The 20,781-nt window shown below is 37.5% G+C and overlaps 1 protein-coding gene across 1 annotated transcript; it reads right to left on the bottom strand.

Annotated features, from left to right (window-relative positions):
• Positions 1–495: 495 nt before the first annotated feature.
• On the bottom strand, positions 496–18,495 carry opn8a (opsin 8, group member a). Its single transcript, XM_017681636.2, has 4 exons — positions 18,316–18,495; positions 11,183–11,476; positions 3,744–4,075; positions 496–1,733 (listed from the first exon to the last, which is right to left on the bottom strand). The coding sequence occupies exons 1-4, from the start codon at positions 18,386–18,388 to the stop codon at positions 1,374–1,376; spliced, it is 1,059 nt and encodes a 352-aa protein (XP_017537125.1). The 5' UTR covers positions 18,389–18,495; the 3' UTR covers positions 496–1,373.
• Positions 18,496–20,781: the final 2,286 nt, after the last annotated feature.

Below are 20,781 nucleotides of genomic sequence, written 5' to 3'. Positions count from 1 at the left end.
CACAGCTCTAAATGAATGTAACAGTTCTTTCATCTGTTTGATAATGGATTATTTAAAATTTCTTTTTTTGCAGTAGTCTCTTTAGCAACAGCACAGAGTTGCACAAATAATGACCTTTATAAATAGTTATATAATTTGATATCCAAACCTGTCTTACTGTCAAACAGTTCACTTAGTCTTACTCAAGCAAATCTATGAACAAGTAAATAATATGACGGCAAAATATGTATTCACCAAATTGTCTGAAAGTGCAGTGTGCAAAGCTGTGACTGGGTTTATATTCCCTACAATCAATGGCAGTTATACAGTTGATATCTGGTGCTAAATCCAGAATACAGTGGTCTTAAAGCAAGTGTGGAAAATATTTGAGTAACATTTAATCCACCTCGACTTAAATGTACTTCTTTCTAGTTCTTCCTTTTTCTAGACCTCATGTACACTGCTTTTCTATATAAAGATTCATATTAATAAACAATGAAAAATCAACAAGCAGTTGCATTCAGGTACAAACATTCTCACAAACATTCATGGAAATGAATCAAAATGTAGCCTAGAAATAATGAAAACATTATCTCATTATTATATTCCAATATGGGAAATTGTAATATGACTTGGCTACTAGAATTTTCCCTCTGGCATTTAATTGGTAGTATATGGCCTTCTGTGCTCTGATTTGCTAGTAGTAATTTACCTTCCTGTGTTTTGATTAGCTAGAAGTATATTACCACCCTCACTCTTCATATGATCATATGATAATGGAGACTTTTCCCAGCAATTTTCCTTTCCAGTACTCTCTTGTTTTCAGGGTGATGCTGCTCTCTCCTCCTTCAGTGCTCTTCGATTTTTTAAACTGGTCAAATTTGACTGCTTTACATTAACACCTTAATTAATTAGATAAGATTTGTGCTCTTAGTCAAAAGCAAGCAGCCAAAATGAAGAATACTACAACAGAATTGAATAAAATGCACATTTTATCACCATCCATCACCAACTACATAGATTCATTGCTACCTATTACTCTTCTCTGCAGATCTGAGCTGTAAATAGAGCTTTCCTGGGGCCTTACTCACAATTTCACAACTTATGGCATACGGATTTTAGGTGGACAGGCGTTTTCCCCCACAGTATTATATTAATCTGCATATTCTCTCAAGAGTTATTCATTCTGATAAGACAGCGTTCGCCTAATGTTATTGAGACGGAGTCTTGTCACAATTTTGTACGAGAGGTTAGTGCTGCTAGTTTACAGTTTAAGGCCAGAAGGCTACTGTGTGGATGAGTGCCTGAAACTTCTTAGAGATCATTGTCCGTGTACAGTCTGGAGAGCTGTTCCAGGACTAACATAAACTTGTCGCCTGGTCATCCTGCTTGCCTTAAGAAGTGGTCTGACAGACCCCTGGAGAAGGGCATTGACTTCTCTGTTCTCTTGGACTTTTGAGCATGACTGAGATCTTCCACTGATTGTGCTCCTCTTCTGCATAAGGAAGCTCAGCCACTGAGTGCTGGCACCCACAACAGCTCCAGAGCTGCCTCAGCTCCCGGCGGAAAGACTTGCAGAAGATGTAGTAGATGAAGGGATTGTATGCTGTGGAGCATTTGGCAAACAGGCAGGGCAGCATGCTGACAATAGGTGCCACACTGTCCTTCCCCTCAGAGTGAAACATAGTCCAGAGGCTGATGGCCACATAGGGTGTCCAGGAGACAACGAAGCCAGAGCTGATTAGAATGGCCATCTGAAACATCAGAGAGAGATGTGCTGATTGAAGGAGATACCGCTAACAATACTTTCAGTGTTTCAAGGCCAGCGGGCAGCGCCCAGCTGATACAGCCTGAAGTGCTTATGTTAGACACACTAGCCAAGAAAAAGGAGAACTGTCAGAAGGTCTCTAAGGTGGAATTATTGAGGGGGGGTTCTGAAATGTTATAGCTAACAGCTTCTGCAAGTCCTTTGGTGAGTGTAAGAAAAATATTTCTACAGATTGATTTCATACATTGGCCACTGAGAAGTATCACTCTTAAAAAAGATGGTTCTTCAAGGCTTATTTTGGAAAGATATTTGTTCAATATGGAACTGAAAAAGGTTTTTCATATTTCTATGTAGCACCAAAAAGGATACTACAAGCTTGACACTGTAACAATAAAAGAACCTTTTTTGAGGCTATATAGAACGTTCTTCAAAAAGATTCCAGAGAGAACCACATACAGCACATTCTCCATCAGTCTGAAAACCTTTTCACATTGCAAAAAGTGTTCATAGTTTTCATATAGCACCATTGTCTTTACTAAAGATCCCTTAGAAGTCTTTTATAAAAGTGAAGGTTTTGTCCTCTCTTCTACCAGGCATAAAAGCATACTATCTCTGACAGCATTAAAGGTCATTTTGGGTTTCTATATCTATTCTTATTAATTTTATGGTTATTTACAGTTTTTTATTTATAGTTTTTTATATGTTAATCAAACATTACTTTTCTTATACAAGAATAACTTAGACAGAAAAAATAAGGTCAAAAAACATAAAAATCATTTTACTTCTGAAGCCATGTTGAAGTCATGATGTAGCTTCAAATATTACATACATAAATAAATAATTCATAGATTTAATAGAAAAAGTCAAACTTATTTTGAAAACTGAATGAATTAATGTACATTTCTGACATAAAATGTACACCCTACAATAAATTAACGGGTTGTGGGAATAAAACTGAAATTTTATTCTTAATGTTTATACCCAGAAAACATCTCAACTCAATTCATTACATGTATATTTTTTTTAATATGCAACTTAGAGCCTAATATGGCATTTTTTTTAAAGAATTCATAAGTACAAAACTAAATGGAGATCAACTTAAAAAGTTTGTGGCTTAAGTGGAGGTTTTTGCTTGAATTTTGAAATGAAGTGACTGGCATGGAGTGACCCTTTTATTTTTTTATATGCAAAAGAGTAAAGACACTGTGACGGGGAGCAAGGAGGCGGACGCATGTGTTGAGATAAGTGACTTTTATCATGGGCAAATCCAGGGTCACGGTCAAAAAGGTCCAGGGTCAATGAGCCAACACGGATAGATTGGGGACCAGACATGACAAACCAGAATCAAACAAACAACACCAGTACAACCAAGACAGCATATAACAGCAACAACACAGACAGAGATTCAAATAAAGACCAGTAACCAGACCGGGGAAAACACAGGGCTTAAATACAAGGGTAACAAGGGACAGGTGCAAACACAGGTGGAGACAATCAGGGGTGGAGTCATGAAATGAGGGGCAGGACCAGAAAACCAAAACAAACGCACATGGACAGGACTGGGAGGGGTCAATTGTGACAGCTACATTATCTTTAATGACCAGTAAGGCTACTTATGTACAAGAAATATTAGGTGACATCACCTGTGCTGACTGTTCTTACTCTTCACATACAGAACATGTAGCCTTTACCATTAAAATAGAATGGAAATGTTTTGGTTCCATGTTAGTGGTAATTCCTCAGAAATGAAAGATCTTAACACACATCTACTGTCTAATTTGTCAGAATATCACTAACCGTGCTTCAGAAAGTAAAATTATTCTGTTACAGGACACATAATGGCCTACTCTGACTGCTTACGCTCAAATGTCAACATAAACATGTCACTTCCTATTACTATAGCATGGATCCATCAACAAGTCTTCATCTTTATGGGTGTCCAGACCACAGATATGTGATATTCTGAGTCAGACATATTGGAAAAAAGAAAACTTACTAGCGTGACTTTCCTTTCAACACCCCCAGTGTTGGGCAGCATGTCATGGCTCTGGATGGTCTGGTAGGCCTTGTGGAGCTTCCAGGCAATGCCAGAATAGGAGAATAAGATGACTCCACAAGGGATAATGGTGCACAAAATGGCCAGAGCCATAATGAATGTAGAACCATTCAAGGAGTGCTGGTAGCCAGCCCAGTCCACAGAGCAAGCCAAGCCAAATGGCTCTGGTCCATAACCCCCCCAACCCAGCAAGGGAAACATTGCCCACAGCAGTGAGTACAGCCAGATGAGTGTAATCAGAATATTTATGGTTCTTTTTTGAAACTTGTTACCTGCAATATATAAAAAGACATTGCTGTCATTAAATGAAATGAAAGTAGCATCCAAAAGTCTAAGCCAGTGGTTCCCAATAAGCAAGGAAAACACTAAAGTAAGGAAAGCATTCAAATGTACAGGGCAGGGGGTCTCCAAGATTGGTGTTGATACTGGTCTAAGAAAAAGTCTTTGGTACATCTAAAGTAAAAGCCTACAACCAACATAAAATAAATATATGATTGTTTTAAAATTGCAATTTCTGAACAGAAAACCAAAAAAAATTTAATTTAACCTACTTCCCCAAACTGTAATCTGGTCTTACTGTTCTTGAGAATTTCTAGTATCATCATTTGCTATCTGCCGTATTGCTTTCCATTGCTAAGCTTTCCTGTCCATTCTTGCTACAATATACCAAAAAGTTGATTTTGACACATCTAATGTTTTGAAGAAAAAAAAAGAAAGAAAGAAGAAAAAGAAACTTTGCACAGAATATAAATATTTTTTTTAGTATTTAGTGTTTCCTACCTTTAACTTTATTACAGCTCACATTCTTTTTCAGGAGACTTGCTTTTAGTTTTTCAAAGAAATCTGCAGGGATATTATTCACAGATTCAGTGATGTTTATCTTTATTGTTCTAAAAAACACCAGCAGCTTCTTTGTTTGATTTGCAAATATTACGGTTTACTGTTTTTTTCGGTCATGAATGTAGTTTCATTCATCAGATACCATGCCATACCGCAAAATTACATAAGAGCTGTGTCAAAAGTGATCAGGCAAAATAAAGGGAAGTATAATCAAGTACAATTCATAGAACGTCGTTCATTGCCGGTGAAAGCTCAGGTCTTTCACCAGCAGCTAATGGCATACTGAGTCTAGTTGGGCAGGCCTTTTTTGTTCCACAGTATTGTGTTAATCCACATTTTTTATATTCTCTCATGAGGCGTTCAATTGGATAATAAAGACAAGCTTGTTCAATGTTAATGAGACAATCCTGTCACAATTTCATACAAGAGGCCAGATTGCCTGATGCTCATTTCCAGTTCCAGGCCAGGAAGCTGCTTTGTAGATAAGTGCCTAGAATGTTTAAGAGATCATTGTCCATAAAATTCTAACGCTAAAAGTCACACATGCTGTCTGGACAGCTTTTTCATAAACTTGTCACCTGATAATCCTACCTGCTGTTAGGCATGGTCTGACAGAACCACAGAGAGGTGCAAAAATTTGCTTCCTTTTTATGTCTTTTTTCTTTTCTCTGTTGTTTACTCATCAGCTACACACCCCACGACTCATAGTGTTGAGTTGTCTCCTCACAGTGAATGGATAGACAGGAACACCTGTAGATTTTTCAGATCTAAAGCAACAGTGGTGCTAGATTTTTTCCTCTCTTTAGAAAATGAAAGATTCCAGTGCTGTTTATCTAATGCTGACAGTTTTCGGTGTCTACCAGGTCTTGCATGGTCCTTAGAAGTCCCATTTCCTCTTCCGTATGCAAGTGGATTGTCACAAATCTAATCTCCTATGCAACTACTCCTTAAATGTTGTCTTGACTGGAAATTAAATGAATTAAGGGTGATCTCTCACTTTTCTCATTACTGTACTTCCTTATCTTCTCTTTAACAGCACTGAATGCCTTTTGATCTACCTAATACCTAATTTTATCAGCTGTGTGTTGGACTGTTAACAAGAGACTAAAGATGTAAGTACCATGTGTAAAACAAACTAAACTAAAACAAACTTTCATATCTTTCTTACGCTGGAGCAGCGTAGCCAAAAATGGACAGATCAGCCATTTGTCCACTTGCTTTTGGTGACCTTAAACAGCAGGACTATGTATGAAAGGGGCTGTGATTCCTGCATGGTTGACCTGATAAAGATGTACATACCTTAAAACTAAAGCTGACATTTTGCATTTTAGTTTTGTTCTAATTCCAAATCAAAAATTGCTTTATTGCCCAACATATTGGCTGCAGTGTGTGGCAATGCCACAGCACAAAAGACTCCTTTCTTTTCTTTTCCTCACATCTCTTCACCTCGCATAATTGTGCTATAAATAAATAAGCTGTCTGTAATTGCTTATATTATGCAATCTCTGTGGACAAGGGACATGTTGATTAGAAAACAGATTAAAGAGCACAATTTTCTGTCTGGACTCTTTTTGTTCACTAAATGAATTAAATGACATTCATTAAATCCCTCTTTGTCTAATCAGGTAAAGACTTTGACAATGCACTGTGCAATTGTTTTTGTATTTCTTCTTAAGAATGGTTGAAGGTTAAGGCCCATTGTTCCACGCAGAGCCTTTTCAGATCTTTGAGGTTTCCGCTAATGGAAAACTCTCTTCATCTAGGATTCAAGGTTTTCCAGGTTCAAATCAAATCAAATTTATTTGTATAGTGCTTTTTACAATGGATGTTGTCACAAAGCAGCTTTACAGAAAGGAAAAACTCCCTCAGAACTGAGGAAGAAACCTTGGGAGGAACCAGGCTCACCAGACCAGACCCATCCTCCTCTGGTCAAACTACCTACAAGTGATTATACTACTAATATTAATAGCAGTAATATTGGTATTAGGAATAGCTAGGAGTCCATGAGAATATCAGTGTAGGGTGGGCAGCTAGTCTAAGGCAGGTGGTGGCAGCTGGGGCGTGGGCAGCTGGTCTGAAGTGGGTAGCAGGAGGGCTCGGCAGTCGGTCATCCTTAGTTTTAGTGAGGCCCCTGGCTGTGGCGTTTTGGACTAGTTGGAGTTTGTTTAAATCCCTGCTCGTGCATCCTGACAGTAGCGCGTTACAGTAGTCTAGCCTAGAAGTAATAAAGGCATGTACTAGTGTTTTCCGCATCACGCAGGGACAGGGCATTTCTTATCTTGGCAATGTTGCGAAGATGTAGAAAAGCTGTCCTAGTGATGCTGCCTATGTGTTGATCGAATGATAAATCTGAATCAATTATAAAGCCAAGATTTTTTGCTGCTGATCCAGGTGTGGCTGGAAAGTCGTCGAGATTTAAGATTAAATCTGGTAATTTACTCCTTGCTAATTTTGGACCCAGAAGGAGAACCTCTGTTTTGTTACTGTTTAATAGGAGGAAGTTACGTGACATCCAGCCTTTCACGTCTTTTACACAGTCCTCCATTTTCTTTAACCTGTATTTGTCATCAGGCTTGGCTGATATGTACAGTTGCGTATCGTCTGCATAACAATGAAAGTTTACGCCATGGTTACTTATAACTGTGCCTAATGGTAACATGTATAGTGTAAATAATAATGGTCCTAAAATAGAGCCTTGTGGAATTCCAAATCTCACTTTAGAATAATTGGAAGATTAATTGTTTACCCTAACAAACTGATAAGATCTGATAGGTAAGATCTGAACCATGATACGGCTGTCCCTGTAACTCCAACCATGTTTTCTAACCTTTCTAAGAGAATATTGTGATCCATTGTATCGAAAGCCGCGCTAAGGTCAAGTAGCACTAAGAGAGATATGAAGCCTTGCTCAGAGGCAAGAAGATCATTAGTTATCTTAACTAGAGCTTTTCTCAGTGCTGTGGTCTGGCCTGAATCCGGATTGAAATTTTTCATATATATGGTTCTTGTGTAGATATGAACTAAGTTGTTGGGCCACAGCTTTTTCTAAGATCTTTGATATAAATGGTAAGTTAGAAACAGGCCTGTAATTAGACAAAATGGCGACATCAATATTTGGTTTCTTGATCAGGGGTTTGATAACTGCTAGTTTAAAAGCTGTGTGTACATGGCCCAGACTAAGGGACGAGTTTACTATAGTTGAAATAGGGTTTATAATAACTGGCAGTACTTCTTTGAGTAATTTTGATGGAATTGCATCGAGTATGCAGGTTGTGCAATTTGCAGAAGAGATAATCTTCTCTAGTTCTAACTGTGGGAGTGGGTAAAAAGTTTCCAGGCTCTTTTCTACAGCTGTGTTTTGTTCTATATCAGCCAAGTCAGATAACAGCCAAGCTGGATTTGAATTTGATACTGTGGGTTGAATTTGTTGTCTAATATTTTCAATTTTATTATTAAAGAAGTCCATAAAAACTTCAAAATAATTATTTCCTTTTCATTTGTCTGCTCCTTTGTTGACTGGATCATTCACATGCTGAAATGTTATTTGTATTTATATTATTATTTATGTGATGACAGTCCACATATCCCAGTGTTTCAGGGAATTTATGACAAATGTGACCTTCAAAAGAGCTCCAGGACTTTTGGCAGAGAAGCAGTCCTAGAGCATTAAAGATGTCACACTACATTAAAGGCATTTAACTTGTTTTCAGTACAAGAAACTATTTTTTTTTATGCAATTTTATTTGACAGATAATAGATTCAATTTTTTACATATTGTTTCCTTTGTTAGGTCTTCAACTTTCTATTGCTAATTATGATGGATGACAAAAGTATGTCCTATGTCTGTTTTTCATCACTTTTATACCCTAGGGCAGTGATCAACAGTCCTGGTGCTAGAGATCTAGTGTCTTTCAGAACCAACCTCAGTCTGTCCTGCTCCAGCTAACTTCTTCACTAGTTCCTAATTGGCTGCATCAGATAAATCAGTGTTAGATAAGGAGGAGGCAGCATTGTAGAGGCAGGTTAAAACTAGGCTCTACAGGGTTAGATCTCTAGGAGGAGGGTTAGTGATTACTACCCTAAGAAAACCTGAAATCACTGCACATACATTGTACTGTGCGACTGCAAACAAAGGCTATGTGTACATGTTGCACCAAGGTCCTGGAAGAACACTGTGTCATTCCACAGTTCCACTTGTATAATGTTAGGAAAACAAAAGAGTGATTTTGATATTGATTATTTCATGAAGACACAGACCTATACTCATAACAAGAAATTACATAAATATTTGTTCATATGTATTTTGTATTTTTTTCATTGGATTTGAAAATTGTATTGGAAGAGAAGAGTCCTGCCCATGTTGGTGCCTGAATTTGCAGTTGAAAGCACTGCTTTTTCACAATGCAGAAACAACTGTTTACAAATATTTACCTAATTGATTTGTGCTAAATGTCTGCCTATGTGATTAACCTTTGTTTTCATCATATTTATCAAGGTCCACTGTAACCTACTGTGCAAAAGTCAGAGAACACACTTCATTTATTTAATTTCCAGTCAAAATGGCCATTAAGTACAAATTTCACTTGAAATATTTAAGGGTTATTTTTGAAGACCTTAAACATGAGATAATCCACTTGCTGTCATGCATCTCTCCAGCTCTGAGATACACTTAGACTCCATTTCCCAGAATCCTCGGAGAGATCACCTGACTCACGTTAACCCATTGACCTTCAATCAGTGCTCCAATCAGCGCTCACAATCTCCTGAATACTAACTCTGTTCATGTGTGTTCCATGTCAAATGATTTGTTTAGTTTAGTTTAAAAGCCTGGGCTTTAGCTTAGCCAGATTGCAAGGTGTTGCTTCTCCTGAGCTACTGAGCGGTTCTCCTGTGTTTTCGTGATTGCTTTTTTTCTTGTTTGGACTGTTTTTCTGGATTTCTGTTTTTTCCCTTTTGTCTTTGCCCTCTGGTTATGGTTGCCATTTTGTACCTTTTTGCTGTTTTGGGTCTGACCCATGCCTGTTTACTGACCACAATTCTTGTCAAACCCTTTGATATTAAAGCCTCATCTTTTGTTTTTTTTACTGCAAGCACCTGTCCCTTTCTTTCTTGTTACACTTGCATAAGAAAAAGTAAAGTCAAAGGAAAGTACGTGAAAACAGAAGTTTGCAAAAAAAATTCAGGAGTTAGAAAAACAAACAATAAAAGATAAAGAGAAAATTTGACTCTTAACAACCAAATGGGACTCTCTCAGCATCAGTTAAACAGCACTTGTAGCTTTCATCTTCGGGAAAGAGAGAGTGAAAAAGAAAAATAAGCTCCACACGTACTACAAATCTGAAAAAAATCCACAGGAGTCTCTGTCCATCCTTCCACTGTGAGAAGAAAACTCAACACTATGAGTCTGAAAAGAAATGTAGCTGTGAAGAAGCTGTTACTCAGAAAAGAAACTAGACAAAAATAAGTAAATTCACAAATAAAACACAGAAGCTGGTGGTTTTCTAAGTATAATGATTGACCACCAGTCCAGACCTAAACATCACCAAATGTGTTTGGGATTACTTGGATTGCGAGAAGCAGAAAATACAACCAACTTCTAAGACTGAACTTTGAGGTGTGAAAAAAATTTACCTGCAGAAAAACAAGTCTTAAAGGCAAGTCTTCTGAAAACAATGGAAGGTGTAATAAAGTCAATGAATGGACACATGTTTTTCTGCTAAATCTGTATTTCCATGCTTATTTTCTTGATGCTTAAAATTAACATCCTGCACTTCTGTTTTGACCAGAAATGAAACAGAGGATACATGGCCTCTCACTTATAAATAGTACTGTAGACCCACAATATCCTTTTTTCTTTTCTTTTTCCAGTTCTCAGTTTATGCATCATGAATGTGTCATAAATAAATAAGCTATCACACACCTGCCTCATTTATGCTTATAATGAACATCACATCTAACAATAATGACAAATTTATAACATCCCACACTCAGTATGTAGAAAGGCCAATTTTTCTTAGTCAGTATGTTGTGTGGCAAATGGCTTCTGTGCTCTTAGAAGGTGGTGATAAATAATGAAGTGAAGGAAATAAAGAATGAAATGATGAAGTGTGGCAGACAGTATTTTTTATGCCTCTCAAGCTCAGCAATCACCTCTCCACGACAAAAAAAATAAGCTATCATGTGAATGCTTACACCTCGACCTTCCCCCATTTCCAACAGATCTCTGAAAACATAATACATTCAGTCAAGAACATTCAGACCTTAAGCACTTAAACTACCTCTCTGTGTCTCTTTTGTTTGCAGATGTCTCCATTTTCATAATAACATCTCATTTGTATGTTCATTTCTAACAAATACTGTGTGTAATGTTGTGAATATAATGACTTCTAAGGCTAGATTAAGTTTATTTATATTATAATATTCATGCTGGTTTAAGTGTCTAAAATAAAGACAAGCTCATTTTGCAAACTATTTTTTAACAGTTTCTTCGAATGGAAGCACAGGCCTAGATGAGGCGTACGGTCTTTTGAAATATGTACCTGTTTTGCGAGTATTTCCTGTCACCAGGTATCTCACCATGCCCATGACAGCCAGTGTCATGATACTAGCCACACTGAAGATCATTCCCATCAGTCCGTAGTACAGGCAGGATGGATCACCTCCGATCCAGGCATGGTTGAAGGCTGAGGCAATGGACAGCGGATACATGCTAAGTGCCATGCCGATGTCTGTCACAGCCAAATTGAGAGTGAGCAGCTCTGGAGCTTTCAGGAGACCATAGCGTCGAGTAGATGTAATCAGCACAGCAGCGTTCCCCAAAATGGACAGGATGGCTTTGGGGGAGAACAGTGAAAGGAGATGAATTGGATAGTGCCTCCATATAGCAATTGCAATGTTCTTTCTACCAAACTTTTCCTTACACTAAACATGGGAGAAATTATTGGTAGAGTTATTAACTATATTGTGCCCCCTCTCTGTGCCAAGATAAAAGCTCTAAATCACTTATAATGATGAATGAAACATGTGTAAAGAGATTCTGAAACCATTTGTTCATTGACTGCTTGTGTTTCTCAAAATTCTCTTCAAGAGCTCATTCCACAGGTTTTCAATTGGGTTTAAGCCAGTCATTGACTGCAAAAGCTTCACAATATGGCCAATGAACATTATGGAGGCATTCTTTGGATCATTGCTTATGATTCAGTTTATTTCATGAAAATTCTCAAGACCTTTAGAAAGAAGAATAACTCCACAGTGTCCAATAAGTGAGCTATCAACAGTGGGCATTAGGTTCTTTCTACATACGTTTTAGATTGTTGATAAAAAGCTGTTTTTATTTCATCTGGCCATAGAACAGAAGTGTAAATCTACATCCACCAAAGATTAATTTGATTTCAGATTTTATGGCAGAACAATTATTTGAAGAGCAAGACCAGCTGGTTTAACATATAGAATAAGCTGTACTTCTGCTTTGCTGAAACAAGCACCTACAGTGACACTTTGCAATAAGATTGGACACTCCAGCCATAGAACCCTGTTCTAGTCAAAGGTCCTGGGAGATTTAGTTAATACCAGGTGCCTAAGCAGAGAGTTTTTTTCTGGCAAACCTTACATAAAATTTGTAGGCATGGAGGTGGCATTTGAGAGCTGTTTATGAGATTTGGTGACCTTTTGGTGAGATCTTCACATGACTCCCAGGGATTTTAAATACCCCTACAGCATCACAATTCCCCCACCATTGTGAGGTTAGGGTTATTTTCTGTGTGACCTTGACTCTACAAGTCAAATTCACCTGATGTTTGTTGCCAAAAGACCTATTTTTGCCTTTTATGACATCAGTTCCAGTTCATTGTTTTTGACCTAAATTCTTAGTGATTACAACTGAATTTGAGTTGTGTTTTTCTAGGAGGTGAATAATTATGAGATAAAATAAAAAGATTTTATTCTTTTTTAACATCAGTCACATATTGAATTATACAATGCAATAACCTCTCTTAAGAAAAGCATGTTAACATGTAATTATAAAAACAATCAAATTACATGCAGATACCATAGATACAGCACCATTCAAAAACCTAAACCTGAGGTTTTATAAAGGTGATGCTTTTGGCAACGGGTACAAAAGGAAAGATAACAAAACAGCTCTAGTTCTTGGACGCTTCATCTTTGACACTTTCTCTCCTTAATGTCATAATAATAACAATATATATTCAGTGCTATGTGGAGCTTTTATGCATTTTACATTTTAGTCCAGATGTGTCTGTTGCTTGAACAGAGAAGAAGATGACACTGACCTTTTTGTCCATGAATTGCATGTCTCCTAACACAGTGATTAAACATGATTTATTTAGTGCTCCATCTTTATACTTTTCAACCAATATTTGAAATACAGATGTTTCCCGGCTACATTGTAAAAGTTGCCTAATAACATTGACTAATGTAATAAGATGTATTGTTATTCTTTAAGAGGGTAATCTTCTAGCAGGACAATGATCCAAAGAATGTCTCCAAAATGTTTATTGGTTTCATTATGACACTTTTGCAGAAAACTGATGGTGGCTTTTATGAACATTTGATGTGTCAGCTGAATCACATTGAGTTTTATCAGTCTATGATTTCCATAATTTTTTTCAGAGTAATTAATTGAGTGACTTCTAAGCTCTAATTTCATTTTTTCTCTGTCCAATCACATAAAGAGCTTCACACAGCAGTTAGCAGTATTTGTCCTCACAAGAGGGAAAGCATTAATCTATTTGACAGGAACAAATGATCCTTTTTTGCTAATGAATATGAACATGCAATTGCTTTCCAGTATGATATACATTGGATATAAGCAATATAAGCAAAAATACATTCTTCTTCTTCTTCTTCTTTCGGCTGCTCCCTTTAGGGGTCGCCACAGTGGACCATCTGCCTCCATCCTGCCCTATCCACTGCCTCCTCTACTTTTACACCAACCATCTCCATGTCCACCTTCACTACATCCATAATCCTTCTCTGAGGTCTCCCTCTTCTCCTTCTACCCGGCAGCTCCATCTCCAACATTCTTTGCCCAATATATCCACTATTCCTCCTCAACACATGTCCAAACCATCTCAACCTGGCCTCTCTGGCTTTATCTCCAAACTGCTCTACCTTCACTGTCCCTCTGATCTGTTCATTTCTAATCTTGTCCATCCTTGTCACTCCCAATGAAAATCTCAGCATCTTCATCTCCGCCACCTCCAGCTCAGCCTCCTGTCTTTTAGACAGAGCCACAGTCTCCAAACCATACATCATAGCAGGACGCACTACTGTCTTGTAAACCTTCCCTTTCACTCTTGCTGCTATCCTTCTGTCACACATCAGCCCTGACATCCGTCTCCACCCACTAAATCCTGCCTGCACCCTGTTCTTCACCTCTTTTCTACACTCTTTTCTCTGAATTATGTGTCTCAATGAGCACTGTTGTGACATTCTACTGCCTTAATGGTTACAGCTACTTGAACCATTGCTCTGTCCCATCCATCAGCCAAGGCCTTTCTCCAGTCTGCTGTTTAAGGTGCCCTCCTGATATCTCACCAGCTATAGCATATGTACAAGCACAATGAAGATAATTTAGAACATTAACATAGACATCAGTGGAGGATCCTCAGGGGACACAATGTTTATGCTGACATTTATTTTGAAGTGACTCACCACTACACCTTAACCCCCTGAGGGCAAAAGGTCATGCTGAATGGTGTTTTGAAGCTAACCCTCAAATGAGACAAGGCCCAGTTCTGAGCAATGGTGCATACATGAAAAAAATATGCATGAATAATCCTATGAAGTATGAAGTAGATGTTTGCAGCAGACACTGAGGAGATGTGTGTGCTCTGAATTCTGTAATGGAGGTAGATATAATGAGACAGATTAAGATTAAGTGACCCTTATTAGTCTCACAATGGGGAAATTTCCCCTCCACATTTAACCCATCCATGAAGTGAAACACCACACACACTCTAGTGAGCACACACACACTAGGGGGCAGTGAGCACACAGTGGTGGGCAGCCCAATCCGCAGCGCCCGGGGAGCAGTTGGGGGTTAGGTGTCTTGCTCAAGGACACCTCAGTCATGTTCTGTCAGCACCTGCGGATCGAACTGGCAACCTTCCGGTCACGAGGCTTGTTCCCTAACCTCCAGCCCACGACTGTATTAATGTACTGTATCTACAATTACAAAGCATAACAAGTTCTTGTGGGTAAAAAGCTGGCAGAATCAATGGTAGTAATGGCTAAATACTGACACTGACTTAAATGTATACAATGTTCCTATAACAAAACATACTATGTAAGGTAATCAGAATACATGTAAATTAGTTCTGCTATATTGAAAAAAGAAGGCACATGGGAAAAACTCCAGGGCCCTGTAATGCGACAATATTTTTGTGCATGCTATGAGAGAAAAACCTGTGCAAATACATAAAAGATCACTGTCACATTATTGTGATAGACCTTTATCTATGTTTGTTTAAATCTCCATTCAAATATGTTGTCAAGTCTAAGAACTCTTAGAAGTTGCAGTCAGTTAATCCTAGTCAGTTATTTCTGGGCTATTCTATCAAATATTTTCCATCTGCTCAAGCGTAGGTATGTGAACTTCAAAGCAGGTTAGGTTCTAGTGTTTAAGTTGTTTAGTTTGGGACTGTAATGTTACATTTAAAGCCAGCAATGATTTAAGATTTCACAGTTTGTCTGCTGAAACCAGGGGCATCGCCTGGCCTGGCCTTCTGAGGCTGTAGCTTTAAATAAAACTTTAATGCTAAAATTTCACACATTTCACCCTAATCATTTGCACATCACACTTATCTTCCATGAATTAATTCAGGGTGAAGAGAGAGACAGACAGAGCATGGTGCAGAAAGAAAACAAGGAAGAGAGAGTACACAGACAAGAGAGCATGGTGCAATAGAGAGACACTTCACCCAATATTTTATCAGCTTGTCAGGCTGCAGAGCTTATGAGGACTCTACATTACCCAGACAGGATGCTTTTTTAGTTTTAGCACAATTTTTATATATAAAATATAGTTTTTGTTTAGTTTTAGGAAAGTAGAGTTTTACTAAAAGGCTATTTAGCTTCTAAAACATAAAAATCGCAGATTAAATGTTCCTCTATTAGCAGAACATCGGAGAGAAAATATGTAGAAGAAAGAGACTGAAGAAAAAGGAAATGTGCATTTCCCTTTTTTACACTTTTTTCATGTTCTATTAGAGAATTTTCTTCTTTTGTTTATTTTCTTAATGATTTGGTTCATTATATCCAGTCAACACTCCTGAATTGCTGCCTATTTTGTTGATGTGCATATCCTCATAAAAGCAGCAACTGCTAATTTTCCAGGTTCGTTAAAAAAGTTCTGGGGGACGGTATACCAAAACGATTCTAAAATGAACTGTGTAGAGCACCAGATCTTTACATGGCCTGCCAACATCAGCCCTGCCTGAGAAATGTTTAGACATTTGTTATGTCTTAGCTTTATAATAAACCAAATAATAAAGTCTGCACCATATATATATATATATATGATTAATATATTATAAAAGCATTTTGGTGCAAAAATAAAAAGTAAGCATATTCTGAATACTGACTTTTCAAAGTGTAATACCTCTCTAGTAGTATCTCTGTTTTCTGAATACTAATCCAAACACTTCTATGTTGTTACATCCCAACCTTTTTTTTTTTGCTCTAAAAAACAAGCCTGAAGGGATGCAAAAGAAGAACCTAATTTTGGTTCCTCGAAGAACCTTTAGACAAACCATTTTTGAATATGATGTGTGAGAGTGAAAAGCCTTTATAAGGGGTAACAAATGTTCAAATAACGTTAAATGTCTATATCATTTTTTGTTAGAACTGTTTGTTAAAACAGAGAACCATTTGGGAATCCTTAGTGTTTAAGAGTGTATCAATGATTTAATTAGTTGACCTTACATCATAAATATACTTTAACAATACAGAGATATCTGTCACTGGATTTATGCTCCAGCTGTCATGTAGCACAATATCCAGGCCATGCAGAGCTGTGTTGCCCTCCAGATTGGTGATACTTATGAGGAATGGTGGGGTGGGGGACAACTGGTAAGGCATTATAGCTAAGCATTTTTATGTTGTATGCTATGTGTATGGATTTTATTGCCTGATGTTAGAAATAAAGGTTCTGCGCAGGTACATCAATGTTAACGTGCCTTCACAGGTAAAATAGTGGTTCAATTGTGCACCTTAAATACGTTTTTCCAAGGTGAAAAATATGTGTTTGTTTCTATTAAAATAACCTAATGTTTCAAAGACCAAAAAATAAAAGCCTGGAGACAAGAGAGGGTGTGGAGTCAATACAACTTGAATACAACAATGAATCATTCAATTATGTTCCTTACCTAAAGTTACTAGGATGTGTAGTTCTAGGTACCACCCCAGGGACAGGGGTGCCTTTTTTTCTGAGAATGTAGAAAGTTAGAAAGTTTGTCTCTTACAAAAGTAACTCAGTTTTTATTGCCTGAGTAATTCTTCTTCCCTTCATGTCCTTGGGAATCAACAGTATTACCTGAGGCATCGCAGTAAACTGGAATCAGGGAGGCTGTCTCAAATACAGTTCAGTCAAATTACTGTATTGACCTAAAGAACTGCATATACATCACAATAAAAGATTTACTGCTGTCAGTTTAGCCTTCATAATCCATAGGGAACGCCTGTTAGGGTCATTCAGTTCCACAGAGTAGACACAGTCACATTCAAAATTCGACACGAAATTAAGACTTCCTGAGAAACCGCACAAGAGGATAAAGGTGGCATAAAATGATGGAATGGTCAAAACAAACTACATATATTTAGATATGATTTCAATCATTTATGTTGTTCTCAAAGAAACATTTTAGAGCAAGCATGCAAGTTCAGATATTTGTGGCCGAGAGTGTGTATATAGAATGATTAATTGATACATTTGCATGGCCCATTCATATCTATATATACACACTAAGCTTGCTTGGACACAAATCTGAAGATATTGATAACATTATATGGCTTAAAAGGAGCTTTTAGCACAATGTTTTGTATTAAAATCAATGTTTTGATTGTATGGGACTACAAAAAAAATAGAAAATACAAAAATAACCTACAAAGTACTAAAATATACACATTTATAATAATAAATTATAATGTATAATGTTATAATATGTGTGTGATTATAAAAATCAGAACTAGACCAGTTTCAGACAATAAAAAATTTTGAATGAAATACTTTAGACCAATCACGTGTGGTATGTGCTGTGTTTCTTTTTTATTCTAAAGTTAGTTGTTGGATATCAGTGTGTTAATCACACGGGGTACTATCATGAGCCAGGCTTTTTGTTTTGTCTTTCTATGTGAACTTTTGTGTGAAGGTTGTTTTGATGTGGTACATAAGTTTAAACATGTATTTTAACCCTTACTAGCAAATTTCTTTCTGGTCCCTGAAAAAAAGTGCTATAACCAGCATCACATAAATTGCTGGCAGTATGTATTTATGGACATTTATTACTACGCATTAACAAAAATTGAGTGAAAGCCGTTTCTCTGAAAGCATTTATTATGCCTAGTATGCTAACAGGTCTGGATAAATGTTAAAAAAAAAAAAAGCATTTCATATTACCTGGAAATTTCAATATGTAAAAGTAGTACTTACCCACCACCAGCAAGAAAAAGCCAGCACTGTAATCAACAGCAGGGGATAATTTAGAGGTGTATCGCTCATCCATTTTTCCCTCTCAGTCAGAGCCAGCTACTGACATTGTCCTGAGAATTCCAGCTCCAGCTTAATCTCCCCTCCACCATGCTCCTATTTACATCCTCTAATCACAGTCATCATGACAGCTTGTGAAGTAATTTGTTTCTCCACCTCTACAGACAGAGTAATCTCTTCCTCCTTGAACATGGACGTACACACAGAGCTACAAATACACCCCCTTTCTGAAATAGCATTGCAAATGTCAGGATGGGATAGCACAGCAGCATGCAGCCTCTCACTGTCTGCTCCCGCCTCGTCCAGACGCAGGCAGAGGATCGGGGAGGTCCCAGCGCTCTCAGCACACTGCGATGGAAGTGTGTGAGGTTACTGAACGGTGGTCAAACGGAGGACTCTCTGTTTGTTTTTAATTCAAACCAGGCAGCTCGGTTTGCTGGTGTTTGGCGTGTAAAGTGCACTGAGGAGCCTGAGCGTGACACTGTGAAAAGTTGTCTGAAAGAAAACCTTCACACAGCTGTTCCTGCTGCTTAGGCTTTGCAGGTGAGCTCAAGCATGAAAGTGAAAGCCACTCTCTTAAAGAGAGCCTCGATGACAGAATAAATGAGCACATTCAACTCAGCGTTGGAGTTGATATAAGAGGAACAAAAGCAAGAACAGTAGTCACTGCATGTATGAAAAGAAGATAAGCATGTGTCCTACTTTCTTGGACCTATTCAGGTTTCATTTAAGTGTTACATTAAGAATCAAATCTTTCCACTTTTATTTCAGAAAGCTATTCAGACTTTTGACTGCGGATCACAGCTTTTATAATGCCAGATCTGAAAATGTACACTGTTAGAAACAAACGACACTGTATAGGTATGTTTTGTTAAACAAGGCTCAAGCTAAGACTGGGTGATTAATCAAATTTTATTTTCAATTATGAGTTTGGGTTCCAACAGTTACGAAAACAAAATAATTGAGGTAAAATGATTGTGTCGCATTCTGCTTTGCAGTGAGGTTCTTGTTTTGTCTTGTGATGTAAATCACCTTTTTCCTTTACAGTGGCACTTTTGGCCAAAATGAAAAGCCCAAGGCCAAACTCCTCTAATTTATTTGCTCTAATTTATTTACAAATAACATGCAACATAGCTGACTATATATATATATATATATATATATATATATATATATATATATATATATATATATGTATATATAAATATATATATATGTGTGTGTGTGTGTGTGTGTGTGTGTGTGTGTGTGTGTGTGTGTGTAGTTGTTTTTCAGATTAATTGCATTTAAAGTTCAAGGGAATCTGTAATCTACTATGATGAGGAGTCATGTTAAATAATCATAGTAATCATAATAATTCATAGTAATAATTAAAGTACTCATAATTACTATAAAATAGTTTTTGCTATACTATGTTTTTAATATAAATAGTTTTTGCTACTAACTATGAAGTTCTAAAAATGTCAAAGGATGCCTGAATATGGGTTTATGAAAATGCCAAAGTACTGTTTCATTTTAAAACTGTGATAACTTGGTTATTGGTGGGTCAGCAGAACACCTTATGTTTTAAAACCACCTGTGACAGAACAGCATTTCAGAAAACAAAAACATAGAGAAGCAGAATCACTTCTTTTTTATGGATGAACCAGATTTATTGCTTTGGTAAGCATACAGTCAGACCTTGCAGTTGAGTAGTGAACACAACAGAGGATTCAGAGAATTATATTTTTACTGAAGCATGTAGTTTGATACTGTGCTTACATGAGCAGTAAACAACATTCTCTTAAATGAACTGATACTTTTTTAATCCCACAAACAGGGAAATTCCAACTCCGCATTTAACCCATCCGTGAAGTGAAACACCACATACACGCTAGTGAATACACACACACATTAGGGGGCAGTGAGCACACTTGCACGGAGCGGCGGGCAGCCCTATCCATGGCGCCCGGGGAGCAATTAGGGGTTAGGTGTCTTGCTCAAGGACACCTCAGTCATGGAATCGAACCGGCAACCTTTCGGTCACAGGGCCAGCTCTCTAACCTCCAGCCCACAACTGCCCCAAGTCATGACTGCCCCACGACTGCCTCTTTCAGTAACATGCTCTGGTTCTCTTATGTAAGATATAATTAAGTCTCAAAGATGTGTTGTGTTCAAAGAATTACTATGTATAATAAATAAATAAGTGTATAAACAATTAAATGTCAGATTGTGTGTGAATGGATATGGATTCTCATGGTTGTTATTTCATTGATCATAATAGCATTTGATAAACATTACCTGCTCTATAATCAATATTTGTTGGAGGATGTGTGGACACGGTTCATGATTATATGATTTCTAGTACATTCCATATAAAATTTATCTAATATGTAAAGGGCAGTCCGCGACCCTGATGGAGAAGCAGTT

This window comes from Pygocentrus nattereri, chromosome 4 (genome assembly GCF_015220715.1).
Source record: "Pygocentrus nattereri isolate fPygNat1 chromosome 4, fPygNat1.pri, whole genome shotgun sequence".
Classification (NCBI taxonomy): domain Eukaryota; kingdom Metazoa; phylum Chordata; class Actinopteri; order Characiformes; family Serrasalmidae; genus Pygocentrus; species Pygocentrus nattereri.
Note: the sequence above shows the minus strand (reverse complement) of the source record. Positions and strands in the feature narration are given on the sequence as shown.